Source organism: Haemaphysalis longicornis, unplaced genomic scaffold, assembly GCF_048455015.1.
Source record: "Haemaphysalis longicornis isolate Haplotype H1 unplaced genomic scaffold, Haemaphysalis longicornis Haplotype H1 scaffold_2, whole genome shotgun sequence".
NCBI lineage: Eukaryota > Metazoa > Arthropoda > Arachnida > Ixodida > Ixodidae > Haemaphysalis > Haemaphysalis longicornis.
Genome location: NW_027526295.1, coordinates 222,018,664 through 222,036,848, shown reverse-complemented (window position 1 = coordinate 222,036,848; position 18,185 = coordinate 222,018,664). Strand labels below are relative to the sequence as shown.

Sequence of the window (18,185 nt, the reverse complement as noted above, 5' to 3'; positions counted from 1 at the left end):
TGGAATATTCATTGAGGCGCCGCCACCTTTGGGTCAACGGTATGCTCGCAGACGAGCAGGTTCGTGCGACCCCGCGGGGTGAAAGCGAAAGACGGCGAGAGTGCGTCATGCTGACCAGGGCGCGTTAACAATGGAGACTCGTGCGGTGCTCGTCCCGACGCCGGTAATCCCACCTCCTCCGCGCGTCAGGCAGACGTTCCCGGAATCTGGCGGCGCTGTCTGCTTTCTCAATGGGGGATTATCCCTGTGGTATGCGGTGGGCCAGACAATCCGTCTCTCGTGCACGCCGTGACGAATTGGCAACGGCTGCAGCGCAGTGTTGGCAGTGCTTCGTCGCTAGACAGAGCGGCGAGTTCTCACGCGCAGCCCGGGCGCCTGGCCGCTAATCTCATAAGTGGACCTTACACCTGGTAAGAGAACGAATTTAAAAAATCAAGCATGAAACTTCATTCAGAAAATATATTAAATGCCTATGCAGCAAAACCACTTCCCATTCTACTGTGACCTTGCTGCAGTTTGTGCACCTAGTACGATGTCCTCTAAGTAGTCCCACTATTTCAAGACTTTCATTACCTTGGACAATGTTTCCATAACTGATGACTTCTCTTTGATCATGGAAGCAGGAGGGCTGCATCGTTGCTGCACTTCACATTCTTGATAGTCGCAGTCACGTACTTCGCAAAAGCACGCTCTGCCAGATGAACAAGTTCGTCCCATTTGACTCGGCCTTTGCAGTCCGTGTGTAAGGTGAGCGCAAATGCCTTCACTATTATTGTCCAGCTTGACAGCCGTATCAGTGGCATCACTTTGGTCTTCCAGTGCATGCTCTGTGGAAGTTGATGTGCTGGATTCCACAGAAACTTCGGTGGAAGAGCAGAACCGACATTAATCCAGCCAATTCCATTTTCTAATGCGAGGCATGCACAGCCCGCACTGATTACAAAAGCCATGACCACTGTGGAGTTCAACCTGTGTGAAAAGTCGCATGCTCCAAGCTCGTATCATTTGGTCATATTTGCCCGGAAAATTATGGGACCACAATAATGTTCCTAATCACCTGAATTCACCTGAAACTGAATAATTTGGGCTCTACTGTGTGTATATCCATACACATAGATATATATACCTGGCTGCGGTGGTCCTTCAGTAGAGGTGAATAATGAGACGGCTGTGTGTGTCGAGATTTCGGTGCACATAAGGACCTTTGGGTGGTCTGAATTAATCGGTAGCCCTCCACTCCGTCCAAAACTCCAAAACTGGGATTTGAATTTATTTGTATACGTGTTGTATACACATTCACGTATCCACGAAATAGAAGATAAAGGTCTCATAGGACTAATAAATGGCGAAAACGGCCTAGGGAACATGACTGGTGTTTAATTTTTGTGAAATAATAATTACAAACAACTGCCAGATAAGTGGAAGAAGATATGCTCACTCCACGTTGGAGCCAACAAACATTCTCCGGAATAGGTTGTATTCACTTGTGAGGCACACATGCAGGAAACCTATGTGAGTGCCGTCACTGGTTATGTCGGGCTCCGTGGGATGGTGTTGCGTGTCTGTGCCAAGCACTTGATGTGTGTCGGATGTTCCGAACTCTACCCCACCAAATGCAAAGTAGTGCCTCAACTCCAATGTGAGTGTAATTAATAACCTATCGTTCACACCACCGTTGAGAATCGGGCAGACAATGCACGCTGGTGTTTTTTTTTTCTGCGGCGTGCAGGTGCAGTGGCACAAGCCGCACCATGTCCGTGGCGCTTCGGCCATGTCTGTGGCCGTTTCCAGGGTTGCCCAGCGAAAAAATTGACAGCTAAACTTTTGAGTGAATACCATCTGTAGGTGTTCAGTGCACTACCATTCAAGCTAAGGGTGTAACTATAATCTCTATTCTATAATTGCATGCAACGTATGCCACGGCATATCGTCATCTTCATCTCGACCCAGTAAGGGTCATGTGAATGGCCTGCAGAACAACTGCAAAAGGTGCAGAATCACAAGAATGACAGAACCCTGAATTTTCTACACTTAATCTTGACCATTAGCACTGCTCCGACAGCATAGCGAAGAGTATTGTTTTCTAGCTCAAAAGTGCTAGATGCACCATGAACAAAAAGCTTGTCAAGTTCACAATGCCTCCTCAGTGAAAGGATGCCAGGCCAGGAAGAAAGAAGACGGTCCATCTTTTTCGCTCGCAGAAACTTTGCTTGCAGCACCTCGGCTGGCTGTTTCTGCTCGCTGTTGTATGTTCAGTGTGTGTGTGTAATGCTTTAGTGCCTTAGCATAGACACGGATGAAGTAGGACAATCAGCGATTGTGCAAGAGGACACCATGCATAAATACAACAGTAGCAGCAGCAGCTGCCTCATTCAGCAGCACATCTAAATTTAAATTTAAACATGTATATTTCAACCTGGAACGCACTGTGGTGTGTGAATGTTTTTGCTGATTCGTGTGCGCATAACGTAGCTACAACCTTGCTGATCCAACAATAAGTGTCAGTTACCAAGGAGCAGCACCCCACTGTCGTGCTAATCTCAAATTTGGCACAAGAAACAAGGCTAATGTGGCAGTGACATGGAATGTCTACGTCACGTCTCATGCAAGCTGTGGCATCAAGAGAAACCGAAGTGAGGCTGTCTCCGTGCATGTAGCCGATTACAATTGAAAGTAAGGGTCTCGGACACATAATCAAAGAGATGCCCACAAAGTCTTGCAGTCAAATAGCAGCAAAAAAAAAAAAAAAACGGCCGAACGTTACTTGGACCCAATTTAAATCTGCATTACTGCTGCATTCTCCAGAGGCCCAAAACACTGGTTTGTTACACTGCGACATCAAATGGGCCGGTGGCCATACGACGTGCCTATTGAAAACGAAACTGAAAAGCCAGTGCACGGCAAAAAAAATGACGCAAAATAATTTTGGTGGGGCCTGTGGAGTTTCAAAGCATGCCTCTGGGCGGTATCGAAATGTCTGTATGTGGCAGAAATTATCCTTTGAATGTTATGAGAGGAGGCGGGCTGTAGGTGGTCATGAAAGTTGCTCTTTGGGGCTTTTCTAGCCTACATCAAGGCTGGCTTCTTTGTTGGACAAAAAAAATCACACACACTAGAGACTGTTTATGTGAAGGAATGCAAAAGCATCATAGCCTTGGGGTGAAACGTGGGTATTCCCAACGTTTCAGCATGAACGCAATGCAAGACGTTCTATCTCGGAAGAAAATTTAATGGGATAAAACCTTTGCGGCCTCCCCTAACTGGCATGCCCCACTGTCGGGTGTGTGGTGCCTCTCCTGAAGTTAAACACACGTTCCAGACTTATCGCACCAAAAAAACACACTACTTTCAACACCCGCACCTTTTACCACACCACATTCCATAGACCGCTCCTCCACTGGATCTTCGCTCAATCTTCTGGCCTCGCCTCGCCCTGCACATTGCCCATGTGAAGTACTCGTATAGGTGCATTCCTGGCCCGCCACAACCCCACCTTCAAGCAGTGCGGACGTGGGTTGCTTCAAATACCCAAGTTTTAGCTTTCTCTACTCTAGATGGCTGTGCAAAGGCCCAGCCATTGCCTAACAATTGGAGGCGAGGTGCACACTTGATTTTTGTTGCCATTTTTCGCAACGCCAGCAGTCCACAACTAGGCCAACGCATTTTCTTGTAATGAGACGTGCAAGGTTTTTGCCTCAAATAACATGCAGTGGCTTCTAAAGCCTCTTCCTGGGCTCGGGGAGGCCAAAACCTAAGCAGAGTAACATGAACAGCACTGCGATTAAGCTGCAGCTGATTGGCAAGTATTGATTCATCTTTTCTAGTTCTATGCGAAAGACTTGAAGGAGCAAGAAATGTAAAACAAGTTCGGTGCCAGCACTATTTCAGTATATATGCTAAGGACTGGAGGTTCAATAACATTGCTTTAACTAAAAAAAGTTTCATTTTTGCTCAATGACAAATGATGCTCTGTCCATTTGGAAATAGTTTACTATGTAAAAAAGCACCCTGCAAACCCATGAAATCTAGGCCTAGCAATGTTGCCTAGGGAAACATGTGGGAAACGTGGAATGAATCAGTATAGTAATCAACTTTGCTGACAGCCGGCTCGATCTCCTAGACTGTACTTATAATCTGGCTTTTGCTGCTGACAATAAGAAAAGACGATAGATACCATAATCATCTGCAAAAGTCTTTCCACCTTGTTTGCATACCAAATCAAAGTTTTGACCGAAGCAGAAACAATTATGACCGCTGGTAGTGATTCAGTGAGCTTGTGATGCTTACTAGTTGAAGTGTGGGTTTTTTGAGCGCGAGAGTTTCAAGAATCTTTCTTGTTGGCAGGCATGTTACCGGCACTGGGCAGCACTGCCTGCAGCTGTATGTGCATAGTGTGTAGTGGCGTTATTGTAGGCATGGATCATGTCGCATAATGTCGTGTGAAACACTGGTTAAATACTATGAAAACTTACCATCGTTGAAGTCACTCAATTTTTGGTTTTACTTACTCATCATTCAACTTTTATATCACAACAGTCCAGCCGTGCGCAACTGAATACTTCAACCTAGAAAAAATTGTGCTTTGCCAATTTTTGCACATTTGTATAACCGTTGTTTTTAGCACAACTATCAGTCTGCTACCCCAAAGCAGCAACCCGCTCCTGCACTATTTGTGCAACAAGAGTTGCCGGGCATGATAATTTTATTCTGGTATGGCCTACTTTACTAGGCTTTTTTTTTTTTTTTTTTCCAAGAAGAATACAAGCTCTGCCAATCCGACTTTACTTGGTGCAATCAGATGTAGCAAGCCTAGTGAGGGAAAATTGACGTGGTGATACCCATTTTCGTGCCTTGAGCACATTCTATGTGAATTGCTGTTTCTCTGAGTGGTAATGTACGAGTACCAATTTGCCTGGATGATTCTGGTTTGTTAGACAGCGCCGAGTCCTGCAGATATACTTGGCCAGTGAACACGATCGTGCAAGACGATAACAGACGCTTTTGGACGATGGAGCACCTTTCTGAAAAAAAAAGGTATAGCACATGCCAGCACCGCTGCCGGACATGCCAAACAGGTCCAGCCTCCCGCCAGAAAGAATGACACGCACTCGCACACAGATTTGGTAATGATAAATCGAGCCAAGGATTTTTAATTTTTAAAAATATAGAACATTGCAAAAAAGATACAATCTGTACAACAAAAAACAGTAGCAGACCTGAGCGCACAACAACCCACTTGTGCCCCCTTGTGCGCGTTAGCTCCGCAGCAAGAAAGGAGCTCCAGAAACAAAAAATTTGCACAAAGTCCGTAACAAACATAACTTATTCAGCCCTCTCTCTCCTCCATAAGTATAAACAGTGTTGACTATATACAAGCATTGTTAGTTACGCCCCCGATTATAGCGTCTGTGGGTCCACTCCAGCGCGTGTCCATGAAAAATAACCGACTGTTGCCTCCTCCGCAATTTTTTTCTCTGCAACCCCTCCCCTTCGACCAAGGTTGCCAACCTCGCAAAATAATTTCTCCAAGAACAGACACAGCGGTCAATTGCAACCAGCAGGCAGCTGGATATAGTTCCCATAGACAGCACTCTCACTGCGCGCCTTCTCCTACAGAAGGCTCCTCTGCGAACCAGACGGCAAATCTTCGGGGAGGGAGGGCCGGTGGGGGAACACTGTGAAATCAAACATTCGTGTCTTCAAAGAGAGGTGGTGGAAGGCAGTCTTTGAGGCGTGAGAGAGAGAGAGAGAGAGAGAGAGAGAGAGAGAGAGAGAGAGAGAGAGAAGAAAAAAATAAGCCGCGCGAAATAAATTAGGGGTCAACAGACGCACGCTGCTCGATAGGCACCGGCAAGGGTGTGGGGGCCAGAAAGCTGGGGAGAGACGGGAGACCGGCAATACGCCCCAGTAACGAGCGCAACCAGGAAACTACGTACAAGAGGACAGCCAGGGGAACGCGTGCGAACCAGGCGGGGCGAACAAACAAGGAAATCACAGCATCACTCAGGGGGGCCAACACGAACCAAGGACAGTTTTCGTCACACGCAAGGACACATCTATGGACACGGGGGTCCTAACAGCACGTCGACAGCATCCCCAAGGATGAAGAAGGCCCACAGTGTCACACGCACACACACACACACTGTAAGGAGCGGCCTCGCTTTTTTTTTTTCCCTCTGCGCGGGAAACGCATCACAAGCGCTCTTCCGCAAAAGTTGGCTTCCCCAATGCCCGGGGAAGGCGAGACAGTGTTGCTGCTGCTTCGGCTGACAAAAGCTACAGAAGACACAAGCCATTTGCACAACAGGGCGGGTGGGGGTGAGGAATACGGGTGCCGATCGAAGGCATTGCTGGTTCCTAAGCCTCCTTTTCTCCGTGGGAGCTCGATTGTCTAGCCAGAAGCAGAAGGAAGCAAACATGCACGCTAGCCCCACCTCAACGAAGACCGTCAAGAGCAGCTCGGCACGACAGGCCTGAATGTTTTCGAAAATACATCTAGGTAAAAATATTAGCGTATCTCCAAGTAGTTCTTTTTATATTTTCAGCTGTTTAGAATAAATCCATATACTCTTTCTTCCAGGCACTTGCAGTGTCGCATAGACTGTACTTAAAATGTTGCCAATATTCTTTAGGGTTAAACGTTGGAAACAAGAGTCCAGACTTTCTCATCTGTACGGGGGTCAAATGCCACAAACAGCTCGCTGCACAAGGAGCCTTGGCCAATCGCACAATTTCCGAGGCACAAATGTGTGGGCTGCACCCAGCAATGAGTGACATGCCAGCGCGCCTACATTCGATATGCTCGTGCACAAAGTGTTCCACATAGAAATTTGAGAAGGGAAAAGCTTGCCAAAGGCAGCGGAGTGCTCAACAGTTGACCTCCATGCTCTTTCGTGATGTCGCTCTGCATTCTCGCACCCAGAAAATCCATGGGATGGCGAACATGCCCCTTTCGCCGACACACTGCCCGAATCGTGCGTCCCTTTTAATGGCCGCCGACAATACCAGCACTGTGCAGTATGCCTCTAGTTTCCGCCATAACTGCGAAGATGACAAAGCAGTCCCTTTATGCTGGCTGTGCTTCCCAAAGCTCTCGGCTCTGACTGGGTTAGCAAACAGGGAGTGGCTGCGTCCTGGCTAGTGAATGTGGCAGTGGCAAAGATTCTGGCAGCTCTGAATGGCAGGCGAGAAAGAGAAGAGTCACGTTCAGTGGACGGAAACCCAAGCTTGGTTGGAAGCAAGAAGATCCCTGCTTCAAAAAGAAAAGCAGCCAACAGGGAAATGGGGAGGGGGGCGGCCGGGAACAACCTTCTTTTTTTCACTTGAGCTTGAGGATACCCGTTCATGTCTGCTGCAGTTAGTGACGTTTAACCCACCTAAGCCTTAGCACCATATGTCTCAGCAGAAAAATAAAGGCCCTCTATATTTCGTCAAGGCACAGAATTTCACTGCCCCTTTTCCCCACACAGTGCCACATGGTCTAACCTAGCAGCAGTGACCTCTGGTCACACATCCAACACACCGTCAGCCTCCTGTTGTCCTTTCCCAGAAACACTTTCGACCCTCGCACGTTAAGAAACGCAAGTTGACACTGCTAGCTTCTCCCATAATAACGGTTTGTAGAGATAACTTTGCTACACTGCGATCAGATACGAGCCACACCAGGCGTAAATCCCCATAGGCTGCAAAAGACTGCACTGTCTACGTTCCAGTGTGGCCGAGACAAAACGCCGGGCAGGCCATGTATCGCGTTTCCTTAGCCTCCCAAGACGCCCTGCAAACTCGAGCCGCGCAATAGACTGCTAAGCTGTCAGCAAAAATAAACGGCTAACGTATGCGTGCTTGGGGGAACAATGGAGGAAAGGCAGGGGAAGCTACCTTGCAACATGAAAGGGAGCAAGCGCCTGGAAACCAGCAATGCCTTGCGACGGGCTATTCTCGGCTCACTACTCAAATGAGGCATCCATGGTTAGCGACATATATATCATCTATATTCCACCAAATATACTTATGAATACCGAGTTCTTTTTTTTTGTTGTCGTCGTCGTTTCTATAAAAGGCGCTTCCACACACCATCTGCAGGGGAGCTTTAACAACGCAACTCTGGTGTCTAAACCCCGTGTGCACACCAGAAAAGCTCTCCCAGCAGCAAACCACTTGGCGGCGGCAATAAATAGCCCACCCCCACAAGGGCAGGACCCTGGTCGGCAGCACGCACGTTGGTTGCTGCCACCGCCCCAAACCTCCGAATGGGAAACAAAGCAGAGCGGCCAAAGAACAGTGCAGGAGAACAATGCCAATGTCAGTGTAGAGATCGTGACGCTCGTACAACAATCAGGTACACGGGTCTGTAGCAGACGGGGGGGAAGAGGAGGGAGGGGTATGGCAGGGGCCTGCTGGGCTTAGCGGGAAAATAGTCAATGAAGTCCACCTTTGCCACCGCGAATTTGACGATTCAGAAAAAAACTGCCGCTCCCCCTCGTTTCCACATTCGTGGCTGGCGCAAGACTGCTGCCTTGTGCGTTGACCAGCAAGCAGTGTGTGAGGCCAGGGTGGCAGAAAAAGCTGGCTTGGCTTGGCCCACGGCTCGTGCGTAGCAGTGGCAGTCGTCCCAGCACAAGTACCAAGACTTATTATGACACGCAATGAGAGAGAGACAAGGAGAGGGGGAGGTAAGCCCCTCCCCAAAGTCAACAGGATGAAATGTACAACAGAAAAGGAAAAGTAGATGTAAGCTTCACGTGAAACAAACGCTCCGATTTTTCCGAGAAACATGCCTTTCTCACTGCACATGGTTAGTCACCTCCGATTGGACAGTGAGGAGAAAATAAAAACAAAGCATTCGAGTAATAATAATCATAAAAAAAGGGGGAGGGGGGAATCAAGCAGCAGCACCGCCTGCAAATAAGTCGCGTGTCTCACTTGTGCCGCCGGTTTTTCACCCATGTGCCCCGGCGCTTCTTCCTTTTTTCTGGAACGCCGGGCTTGTCTTACATCCACTGAGATTCGGAAGTGCAGGGCCGAAGACAGTAACGCACACTGCCACAAGTCCCTCGCAGGTCTGTTTTTGTTTTTTCACGTCACAGTCGGTGCGCGTCCAAAAACCACAAGATACAAGCACAGACGAGCACAGATGTATACACAAGGTCAACGCTCGATGTTTGCCGTAGGTCCACTGGTTTCGTTGCCGGCAACGTCCAAGTTGAAGCAGTCATGGTTAATGCATTTGGAGTCCCTTTTTTTTTTTCTTTGCTGTTACCTGCCAGGTGGTTTCGTGAAACACTGAGATCGTAAACCGCTCTGTAGCAAAAAAAAAATGAAAAAAAAAAAAAAAAAAAAAAAACGAAGGTAAGAAGGATAAGGTGGTAGGCTGCTCAGTGGCCTTCCCTCTTTGCGGCTGGCATCTTTTTCCTACTGCTGGGAGGTATTCCTACATCCCCTTCACATCACCGGTACCAAGCGAACACTCCAAAGATGCCATTTCCCATATCTCTTCTCGACCGCGCCTAGCATTACATCGCTATGTACATGCACCCCACATAATAACATAGACACAAAAAAAACCACCTCTCAAAAAAAAAAAAAAAAAAAAAGAGTAGGAGCAAAAGCAGGCAATAAAGAAAAAAGAACAATGCCCTTGCCTTGCGGAAGGGAGACATTTGTACAATCGTCGAAGTTTGTGCGTTTATCTCACTCACGGCCAACCCCCGCGCAGCTAGCTGCCAAGAGGGAGGCACCCCCGCAAGAGACCACAGCTGCCCTGGCCCGACGTGGCACCGCCACTGTCCTCTGCCCACGGGCGGGAAACGAGCAACGGGGGAGGAGGCCGGCGGCACCGCACCCCTGCGCACCAGTCGGAGCCGACCCTCGCGCGTCCTCCGGCGAAGCAGGCTACACAACCCAAAAGGAGCAGGACAAAACCTTTCTCAAACTATGTTAAGGCACTTGACTGTGGGTTTAACAGTAGGTAGTGTGGTGATGCTACGCTATCAAACGCAACCATGTATAGCCGGAAGGGCGAGCCCTTTCCTTCCCCCCACGCCACGACCGCCGTCCACACTGCGCTGCTTTTCAAGCTTTCGTCGCACACGGCTACGCCCGCCGGAGAAGGCACGAGGGGTCGGCGCTTCGAGGGAAAGCCGCTCTTTCCTGCCGCTGCTTCCTCCCGACGTTGCCCCTCCCGCTACACTCGAGAATGCCCTTCTGGAGCTGTTAGTCGCTGCAACAAAAACATTACACAAAGGAGCTAAGCCTGAAGGACGAACAAAAATAAAATGAAAAAGCTGCTGGTTGGAGCAGTGGACTGCGCCCCCAGCTTGCAATGATAATCGGGCTCTTCTGCGGCCTGCACGATGCCCCCACAGTGCGCCAAGTTTTGGGCTGAAGCCGCAGTCGCCCGGATCCCCTGTAGTCAAGCACACGGCCAGATATCATACTGCCCACACTGTCAGCCATGCCCAGTCGCGAGAGAAACTCCTGCTCCTACCAACGACGATCATGCAAATCACGTTCCAAGAAAACCTCATCGACATTCAGAGAGTAGATACACTGAACAAGAAGCATGCGAAAATTGCTTGCAATGGCTAGTCAGGGAAAAATTCCAACAACTGCATTTGTCAAGCCCATGCACGATTTCCACAAGCTCTTTGTCTGTTTCGAAGAATTTGGAGACAGAACACAATTCCACAATTAAAGCGCCAGATGTGAAAACAGTCTAGTGGTCAATGATAAAAAGTAAGAGTAAAACAGCATAAAAGGTGTCAATCCCCTTTGAGGAGCTCTTTCAATTACTTATCACGAGGGTGCCGCAATCAACGTCGCCAAATCAAAGCAGAGGGGGAGATCGGTCTGCAAAAGCAGACAAAGAGTAAACGTCGATGCAACACAGGCAGCGATCAGATAAGTGTTAAAAACGTCTGAGGTAGCTTCTCAAGCACAGACACCACCACAGCGAATAATAAACCAGAGCAGTTGCCCTCCCTTTTTAACAACCAATCGGCTTCCGATGGAGAGCAGCACAACATGCCGGAGACGCAAGGCTGACCGTGGGGGAAGTAGGATGACCCGTCGGTACAACACCCTACACACGTGGTGGCAGTGCCAGAAGAAGAAACTCGCAGGCAGTCGGGGGGCTACTCCTGGATGTCCCAAATCTCAGCCAGGAATGGTGGCAGCTTCTTGTTCTGCACCTTGAGCGAGAAGCACATCTCGGCGTTCATGTTGCCCAGGGTGCGCAGCTCGGTCAAGATGGACAGCAGCCGCGCAAAGTAGTTCTTGCCCGGCGGCCGGTGGTTCTCGGAGTACATCCGAAGCGTCTCAATGTAGTACTCCTGGATGCGCTCCACCTTGTGCGGGTCCACCAGCGAGGGGCGCTCTGCAAAGGGAGAGGGTGGCACCCCATTCGCACATTTAGGGCCAGAGGCAAGGTACTTATGGAATTCTCGTGGAAAAGGCTCACATTGTTATTCAGGGCCGCCTCTCCTTTTCCATCCTTTACTGTTGCTTACAAGTGCAGCAATAGCAGCGGCAGATACTACTGCTAGCATTCATGAGCAGTCATGAGCAAAAGTTTGTGGACCACTCAAACAACTGTAGAAGATACTACTGCTAGCATTCATGTGCAGTGATGAGAAAAAGCTTACCAAACCCAAGAGCAGCATTTCCAGGGTACTTTTCTCCCACATGGCAGCCCAGACCCTAATGTGTGTGTTTTTTTAGATACTCCAACATAAAATGACCACTCAAGCGCACACCACAATAGCTTCCAGGTTGCAAAGGGAAAAGAATTTTCCTGCAGTTAACAAGCATGTATCTGTAAGCTGTGGCATATGAATGCATTTTATAACGGTGTTTAGTAGACGAGCAAGAATTACGGCATGCTTATTCGATTTTTGCAAACTCCTGCAAGCAGGGAGTCGGGCAGAGCTACAATAAGCTCACTTCTTTTACACGATGTGTTTTCTCTTTACCGAAGGAGATTTGAAAAATAGGCGTATTAGAAGTTGTATTAAATCTTTGGATGAGTGGTCCCATAAGAATAGGTTGTTTGTAAGGCATTTAGACCTGAATAATCTTTAAAGTCGTGTGAAGCAATGTGCAAAATAAACATATACCAAGCAATACTGCGTTAGTTCAACCAAATGAAGATAACCACGCATTTTGGTTAAGCTTATCATTTGTGGAGGTAACAGGATGAAAATCCCAGGCACTACACTAGTTATGAGCAAAGCTTGTGGATGCAAATGGATAAAATGCAGGACTGCCATAAGAAACACAGCGACTGCAGGCTAGCTAACATTCACTGCGGAAGCATTTATCAAGAAATCTAGCTAATAAAAGGTATACCCTGGAACGAAACAATTTTGACCGATGCTTGACAGCAACTTACACGGGATCGATACTGCAGCTACATAGTGCCACTCTCCAGTCACGGAGATACCTTTACTGGCCAACGTGTCAGGCACAAGGTGCACAAAGTCTTGCTGACACATGTTCAAATCACTTGCGTCGTGGCAATCATTTTAACTGGCAGGTATTAAGAAAGTGAGCCTCCCACATAGTTGTGGAGCTATACACTATGCATACTTTGAAGCAACCTTTTCCTAATTAACCGACCCGACACACTGCTCTGACAAAACCACATGCACTAAAGTTCCCAAGACAGGCAACAGCGCAGGGTCCACACTGCTGTAATTGCCAGCTCCACAGCGCGTAAAGCCCGAATTACAATAGAGGTGTGTACAGTAATGAGGTGTGAACTGAAACGCGAAGATGTGCCTGGCCCACCTTAATGCTGGCGAGAGCCAATGACACCAAACTGCATTATGCCTGTAAAGTGTTCACAGCAACTTTTTCCCGGGCAGTGTCAGCCTCACCCGAGAAGATGACGATGGCTGTGAGGAGCGCGTATTCCGCATTGTCCACCCGCAGCTGACACATCTTGCGGCAGAAGCGGAACAGGGCATCCGCAGAGTCCCCCACACTGGCACTGCGGTAGTTGTCCCTCGTGTATGGCTGGTTGTTGGCAAACACTATAGAGTCTGTCTTGACGTCGTACTTGCGGGCACCCCTCAGCATCATCACCTCACTGGAGCAGGCCTGCACGACAGGGACAAGCCACCTCAGCACTTGCTAAAACCACCTCCCGGTGCATTTAAAGCTGCAACGGGTAGGAACTGGAGGGGACGCTAAGTTTTGTCACATCAACAGAGCAATTTCAAACAACACGTAACATACAGAATTTTTTATTATCCCTGCTTGCACAATTTATTTCACACATAGATGAGGTAGTTTTCCCATAACACTTAAATTTACGAAATGGATCTGACCAGCGTAGCAATGGATACGGTGGACAATGCTGTCCGCAAAGAAAAGAGGTGCCACGTGAAGGGAGGTGGAAAAAGGATGCGCCCGCACCTTCAGCAAAGTAATCTGGTCTTCTCGGGCCAGTGTGTCGAAGCCGGGGACCCGCTTGGAGAACTCCACAATGAGCTGCACTGTCAGGATGGTGATCTCGGTGATGTGCTGGAATCGTCGCTGGTTGTCTTCCTCGCTGTCCCCCAGTGGGAAGGGCTGCGCGCAACAACCACCATCACTTACCCGCACTCAAACGGGGCTTCGCGAGCACAATTAGCAGAGGACCGACACAAAAAGTAGACTCGAGGCTACGCACAGGCTTGCCTGCACTTGACTTTGAACCTGTATTAGCTTCACATGCACCAAAAGATAGCTTGGCTGGCTAACATGCTTGTGAGCAGCAGCACACTTTCTGTACATGTGGGTTCAGATTTTGCAGAAGAAGTGTTTTTGCACAATATGTAACCTTCGCCTGTGAGCAGTGACCACAAGTTACGGATGGAGCAGACTTAACTATGCTACATTATCCTCGGGAATAATTGCCAGGATTTTGTTACTATTTGATGTTTGTGCCACAGATTATGGCATTCAAGATGCTTTTTGTTAAATAAAAGATTCCTGAGGCGTAGGTTCCCCGCAGTACTTGACAGGCGATTTCTAACCACAACAAGCATTGCTTGACTCATGCCACTGGGGGAAGCAGGGAAGGTATGGGTTCGCGTCAACATCTACATCTATGGGTTCGCGTCAACATTCGCCTTAAGGGGGCAGTTGGGTCTTTGGGGCGAAAAAACGGTCAAGAAATGTGTTTTCTCAAAAATGGCATTTTTGGCCTCCATGGCCATTTTTCTATCAGTCTGTAAACTTCCTCATCAAGATGCACCATATTTTGTTGTTGTTATATTATAATAGCATTTTAAAGTGCACTCTACAGCTCAGTTAGCACAGAATTCTATGGTGAAACGACACTTTTCTTGCAATGCAAAGCTAGCATTTCATCCTCAGATATCTTGGCACCCAGAGCAGGTAAAACTTTAATTCTTTTTGCTTCTGATACCGAAATGTGTGGAGAATACAATGTTGGAAACAAATTTTTCAAATGGAGGCTTTGGAAAATTATTTTTGTGTTCAATTGGCACCACCTGCGAGCCATTTCTGGCAGAGCACGGGAGAAGTGAAGTTCCCTGTGTCGTAAAACGACCAAAAATAGCTGAATCAAAAAAGTTCTTCCTATGTTGTATTTTTTAGTCATTTCTCTGCCTAGCCACGTGGTAATTGCCATTCTGTATGGAGTGGTTATTTTGTAACTGTGACCCAAAATAATGGCAATTAATCATTAATTAACTCAGAATATAATCAACTTACAAACACTCTATAGGCAGATTTTGAAATAGGCAGATTTGAAATCAGCACAAAACTCTATATAGGCAGATTTGCAATCAGCACAAAAAACTCTAACACAGTGCAGTTTCATTAAAATTGGTTGGCAAAAAAAAAAAAAATAGCTCTAAGACCAGTCTGCCCCCTTAACAGCCGCAAACCCACCGTGGTCTTCTTCATGTCCTCCTCGGAGGGCGACTCAAACTCCTGCTGGTAGTAGACTAGCTTGTTGATGAGGTCCTCCTGTGATGACGAGAGGGGCTTGACGCCCGGGCTCAGCACCAGCGGCTTCTTGTCTTCCTCGTGGCCGCTGTTGCTCAGGGAGCCCCCGCTGCCCACGCTCAGCGGCTGCTGCTGGCTGGTCGGGCTCACACCCCCAACGGAGGACGGGGCCATCAGCCCCGAGGGGCTCTCCCGCGTCGTGCTGTTGGGCCGGTCCTTCTGGTGCTTTTTGGACTCGCGCTTGATGGCACACTGGTACTCCGGAACCACGCCTGTACCAACGAGTATCCACGTTAAAATTTCACAGGGAATATCGATACAAACAAGACCAGTACAGTCCTCCTGCGCATTGCTCTAACTGCAACCTCAACTCACTACACCAGACTTTGCTGAACTGGTCACATGAAAAAAAGTCTTACATCTGCAGTAAGCACTGTCATAAAATAACAACCAAGCACCACCTACTGGAATCCCCCAGAGTATGTCACATTTTTGTTCGAAGACAGATCTACGTCCGTTTCCATGGCACAGTTTCAGTCCCACTGCCTCTCCAAATTTTAGACGACACAAGCTTGGGAGTTGCCCCACACTATGGCAACCTTCAATGTCGTCATGACTTTCTCGCAAGTCCTCGCAATTATATGCATTTTGCAAAAAACTTCAAAAGTTTGTCATTTTGATGTCACTGCTGTTATAACTCTAATTTTGTCACATCATTTTTTGTGCCACAATTGATCCCAATGCACACAGAATGACAAAATAAGGGATATTTCCACACACACACAAAAAAAAAAAGAGTTAAGGTTTCCACGTCTTCTGACGAGTCAGGACATGACCCACGTCCCGGATGCCTCACCGGTTAAAAAGGAAAGCAGCAAGAGCGACTCACATTCTGGCCGCATGCCGACGCTGAGGCACTTCTTGAGGCGGCACTCCTGGCACTTGCGCCGCATATACATGTCGATGTCACAGTTATTGCCGTACTTGCACTGGTAGACGGCGTTCTTGGTGATGCTGCGCCTGAAGAAGCCCTTGCAGCCCTCACACGTGAGGGCATTGTAGTGGTAGCCCGACGCCCGGTCCCCACACACCAGGCACAGCTCCTCCTGCTGCCGCGGTGCAGGGCCCTTCTTCTTCTTCGGGTCCCCAAAGCTGTCCACAAAGTAGCCGTTCATGCCCCCGCCCCCACTGCTAGGGCTCATCTCTTCTTTGCCTGCAATGATCAGGAGGAGGACACAGTTTGATCACTCCTAACCGTCACCAACATGCAGTAGTTCTAGGACTTGTGTGATGCATGATGCAACCTTTATGCCACCGTCAACTCCGAGGTTGCGGCGATTGTTTTTGTTATTTCAGTGCACTCCCCCAAACCAATGACTGAACTCCATCCACTCAATAAGGCAAAAACCAGCGCTAGCAAGTTGCACGAAGTAATTTTTCATTTGAGGTACACAGTTTGCACACAGTGGTCAACATAACTTGACAGTAAGCAGCTATGACCACTGGTAAATTGAATCTGGAAGTTGTGACCGTGTAACCTTGATAGTGCCCAAAAGCTTTTTTTACGACCAATCACCGTCCAATACAGTGACTGCCAAGTGTCCCCCAAGGATCAGTCTTAGGACCTCTGCTATTCCTCATTTTCATTAACGTCAGCATTTGCGATTCCCCTAGCAGCAACTACAAAGCCTTGCAGAGGCAAGGTGGAATCTCCCACACTCTTTGCCCGATGCCAACTTAACTGTGAGCGACAGGAGTACATTTACTCCGCTCTAACGTCGGCCACCTTCAGCAGGTGACAACAAGACTGTGACTGTGGCAACACGACTCTGAACCCTGCCAGGCTGCTCTTAATTGCATAGGTCACAATCAGAGATTCCCTGGTAGCACTTCACACAGCTGATGCTGCACACACTTCACACGATGCAAGCTGCTCTGGCTATCACACAAGTGAACCCCCACAATTCCCGCTACACTCAACCAGATCTAGATTCTGCCCATCGTAGCTGCTTGCGTGGCACACCAAAACATGGCGACTCACAGAGCAGCTGATGACACGCCCTCACATTTCCTTATCACTAAGGGTTAAATTTACCTCCATGTGGCTATTACGGTGAGTCACGGTCCTATCGTTCTTATAATATATTACGCCGCGTTATCTAGCACACTGTACCGCACCATGGCCAGTCGAGTGGTCCGGACGCAAACGCAACATACAGTTAATGTAATTGTTGTTTTTTCCCTCTCTCCGGCCGTCGCTTCCCGTCCCCCGAATCGTCTGCCGTGCAACAAATCCCGACCGCAGCGCACGGCCCGTCCAAACCGCGTACGCGCTTCGACGACGAGCCCGACGAACGGAAAGCGAAAGGTAATCTATGCAGGCGGCAGCGTCACGGAACCGCCGAGAAAAGCGGCACGTTAGAGCGCTCGTTCTTGACCTTCGAAGCGCGCGTGACTGCATACGAGAGAGAACACCACGCGGAGAGAAGAAAAGAAAGAAAAAATGTCCAGCCCAGCAGCTTTGCCACAAGGCTGCCTGCCGCTCGAACGACGGGGCATCGGCGGACCGCCCACACGACGGCCGCTCCGTGGGCTGTCGAACGTCACGAGAACCTGACGCAACCGGACTCAATTTCGACAAGGACCCGCGGCAGCTAACAGGTCCGGGCAGGTGGGGCACCGCGTCAGCATCCAAGTGCCTCCTACTGTGCCGTGCGGCCCAGAAGGGGCGCGTCTTTTGGCAGTAGAGCCGACCAGTGCAATGCATCGCGTGAAATACCGGCCAACAGCGAGGAGCGTTTCGTCGCAGTGTGCAACCGGACCACACCAGAAAGAAGAAAAAAAGTTCGCAGGGTGTGTTAATAACACCCTTGTACACCATGCTGGTCGGCTTCCTCGCGGGACTGTTTTCCCCCTGAAGGAATGCTGAAAGAATGCTTTGGCCGGCCCCCGGCGCTCTTCTGGCTCAGCTTAGGTCTTTCGGTGAGAGGTAGTACCTTTCGAATTCCCCCTGACCGAACGTGCTTCGCGGCGATCCTCTTCAATGCGTCCACGATATTTGGAACGCCGAGCACGTCCACTGGTAACGGTACCACGTACAGAGGGCAACACCCTTGTCTATAACACAGGTTTCGTACTTACAGCCTTATCTTGCCTCGGCCGAAAAGCATTTGAAGAAAACTATTGTGTTATTCTGAAGTCTCGACCATATATTTTGACCTCAACGT

At 48.8% G+C, this 18,185-nt stretch overlaps 1 protein-coding gene across 1 annotated transcript in view; it reads right to left on the bottom strand.

Annotated features, from left to right (window-relative positions):
- Positions 1-10,290: 10,290 nt before the first annotated feature.
- LOC144169968 (ecdysone receptor-like) overlaps positions 10,291-18,185 on the bottom strand; it is an 86,856-nt gene continuing 78,961 nt past the window's right edge. Inside the window, exons 4-8 of the mRNA XM_077699443.1 lie at positions 15,848-16,171; positions 14,902-15,230; positions 13,417-13,572; positions 12,876-13,098; positions 10,291-11,374 (exon numbers count right to left, since the gene is read on the bottom strand). Of these exons, the coding sequence (XP_077555569.1) occupies positions 11,133-11,374; positions 12,876-13,098; positions 13,417-13,572; positions 14,902-15,230; positions 15,848-16,171 (1,274 nt within the window). The 3' untranslated portion in view covers positions 10,291-11,132. The remainder of the gene's footprint in view (positions 11,375-12,875; positions 13,099-13,416; positions 13,573-14,901; positions 15,231-15,847; positions 16,172-18,185) is intronic.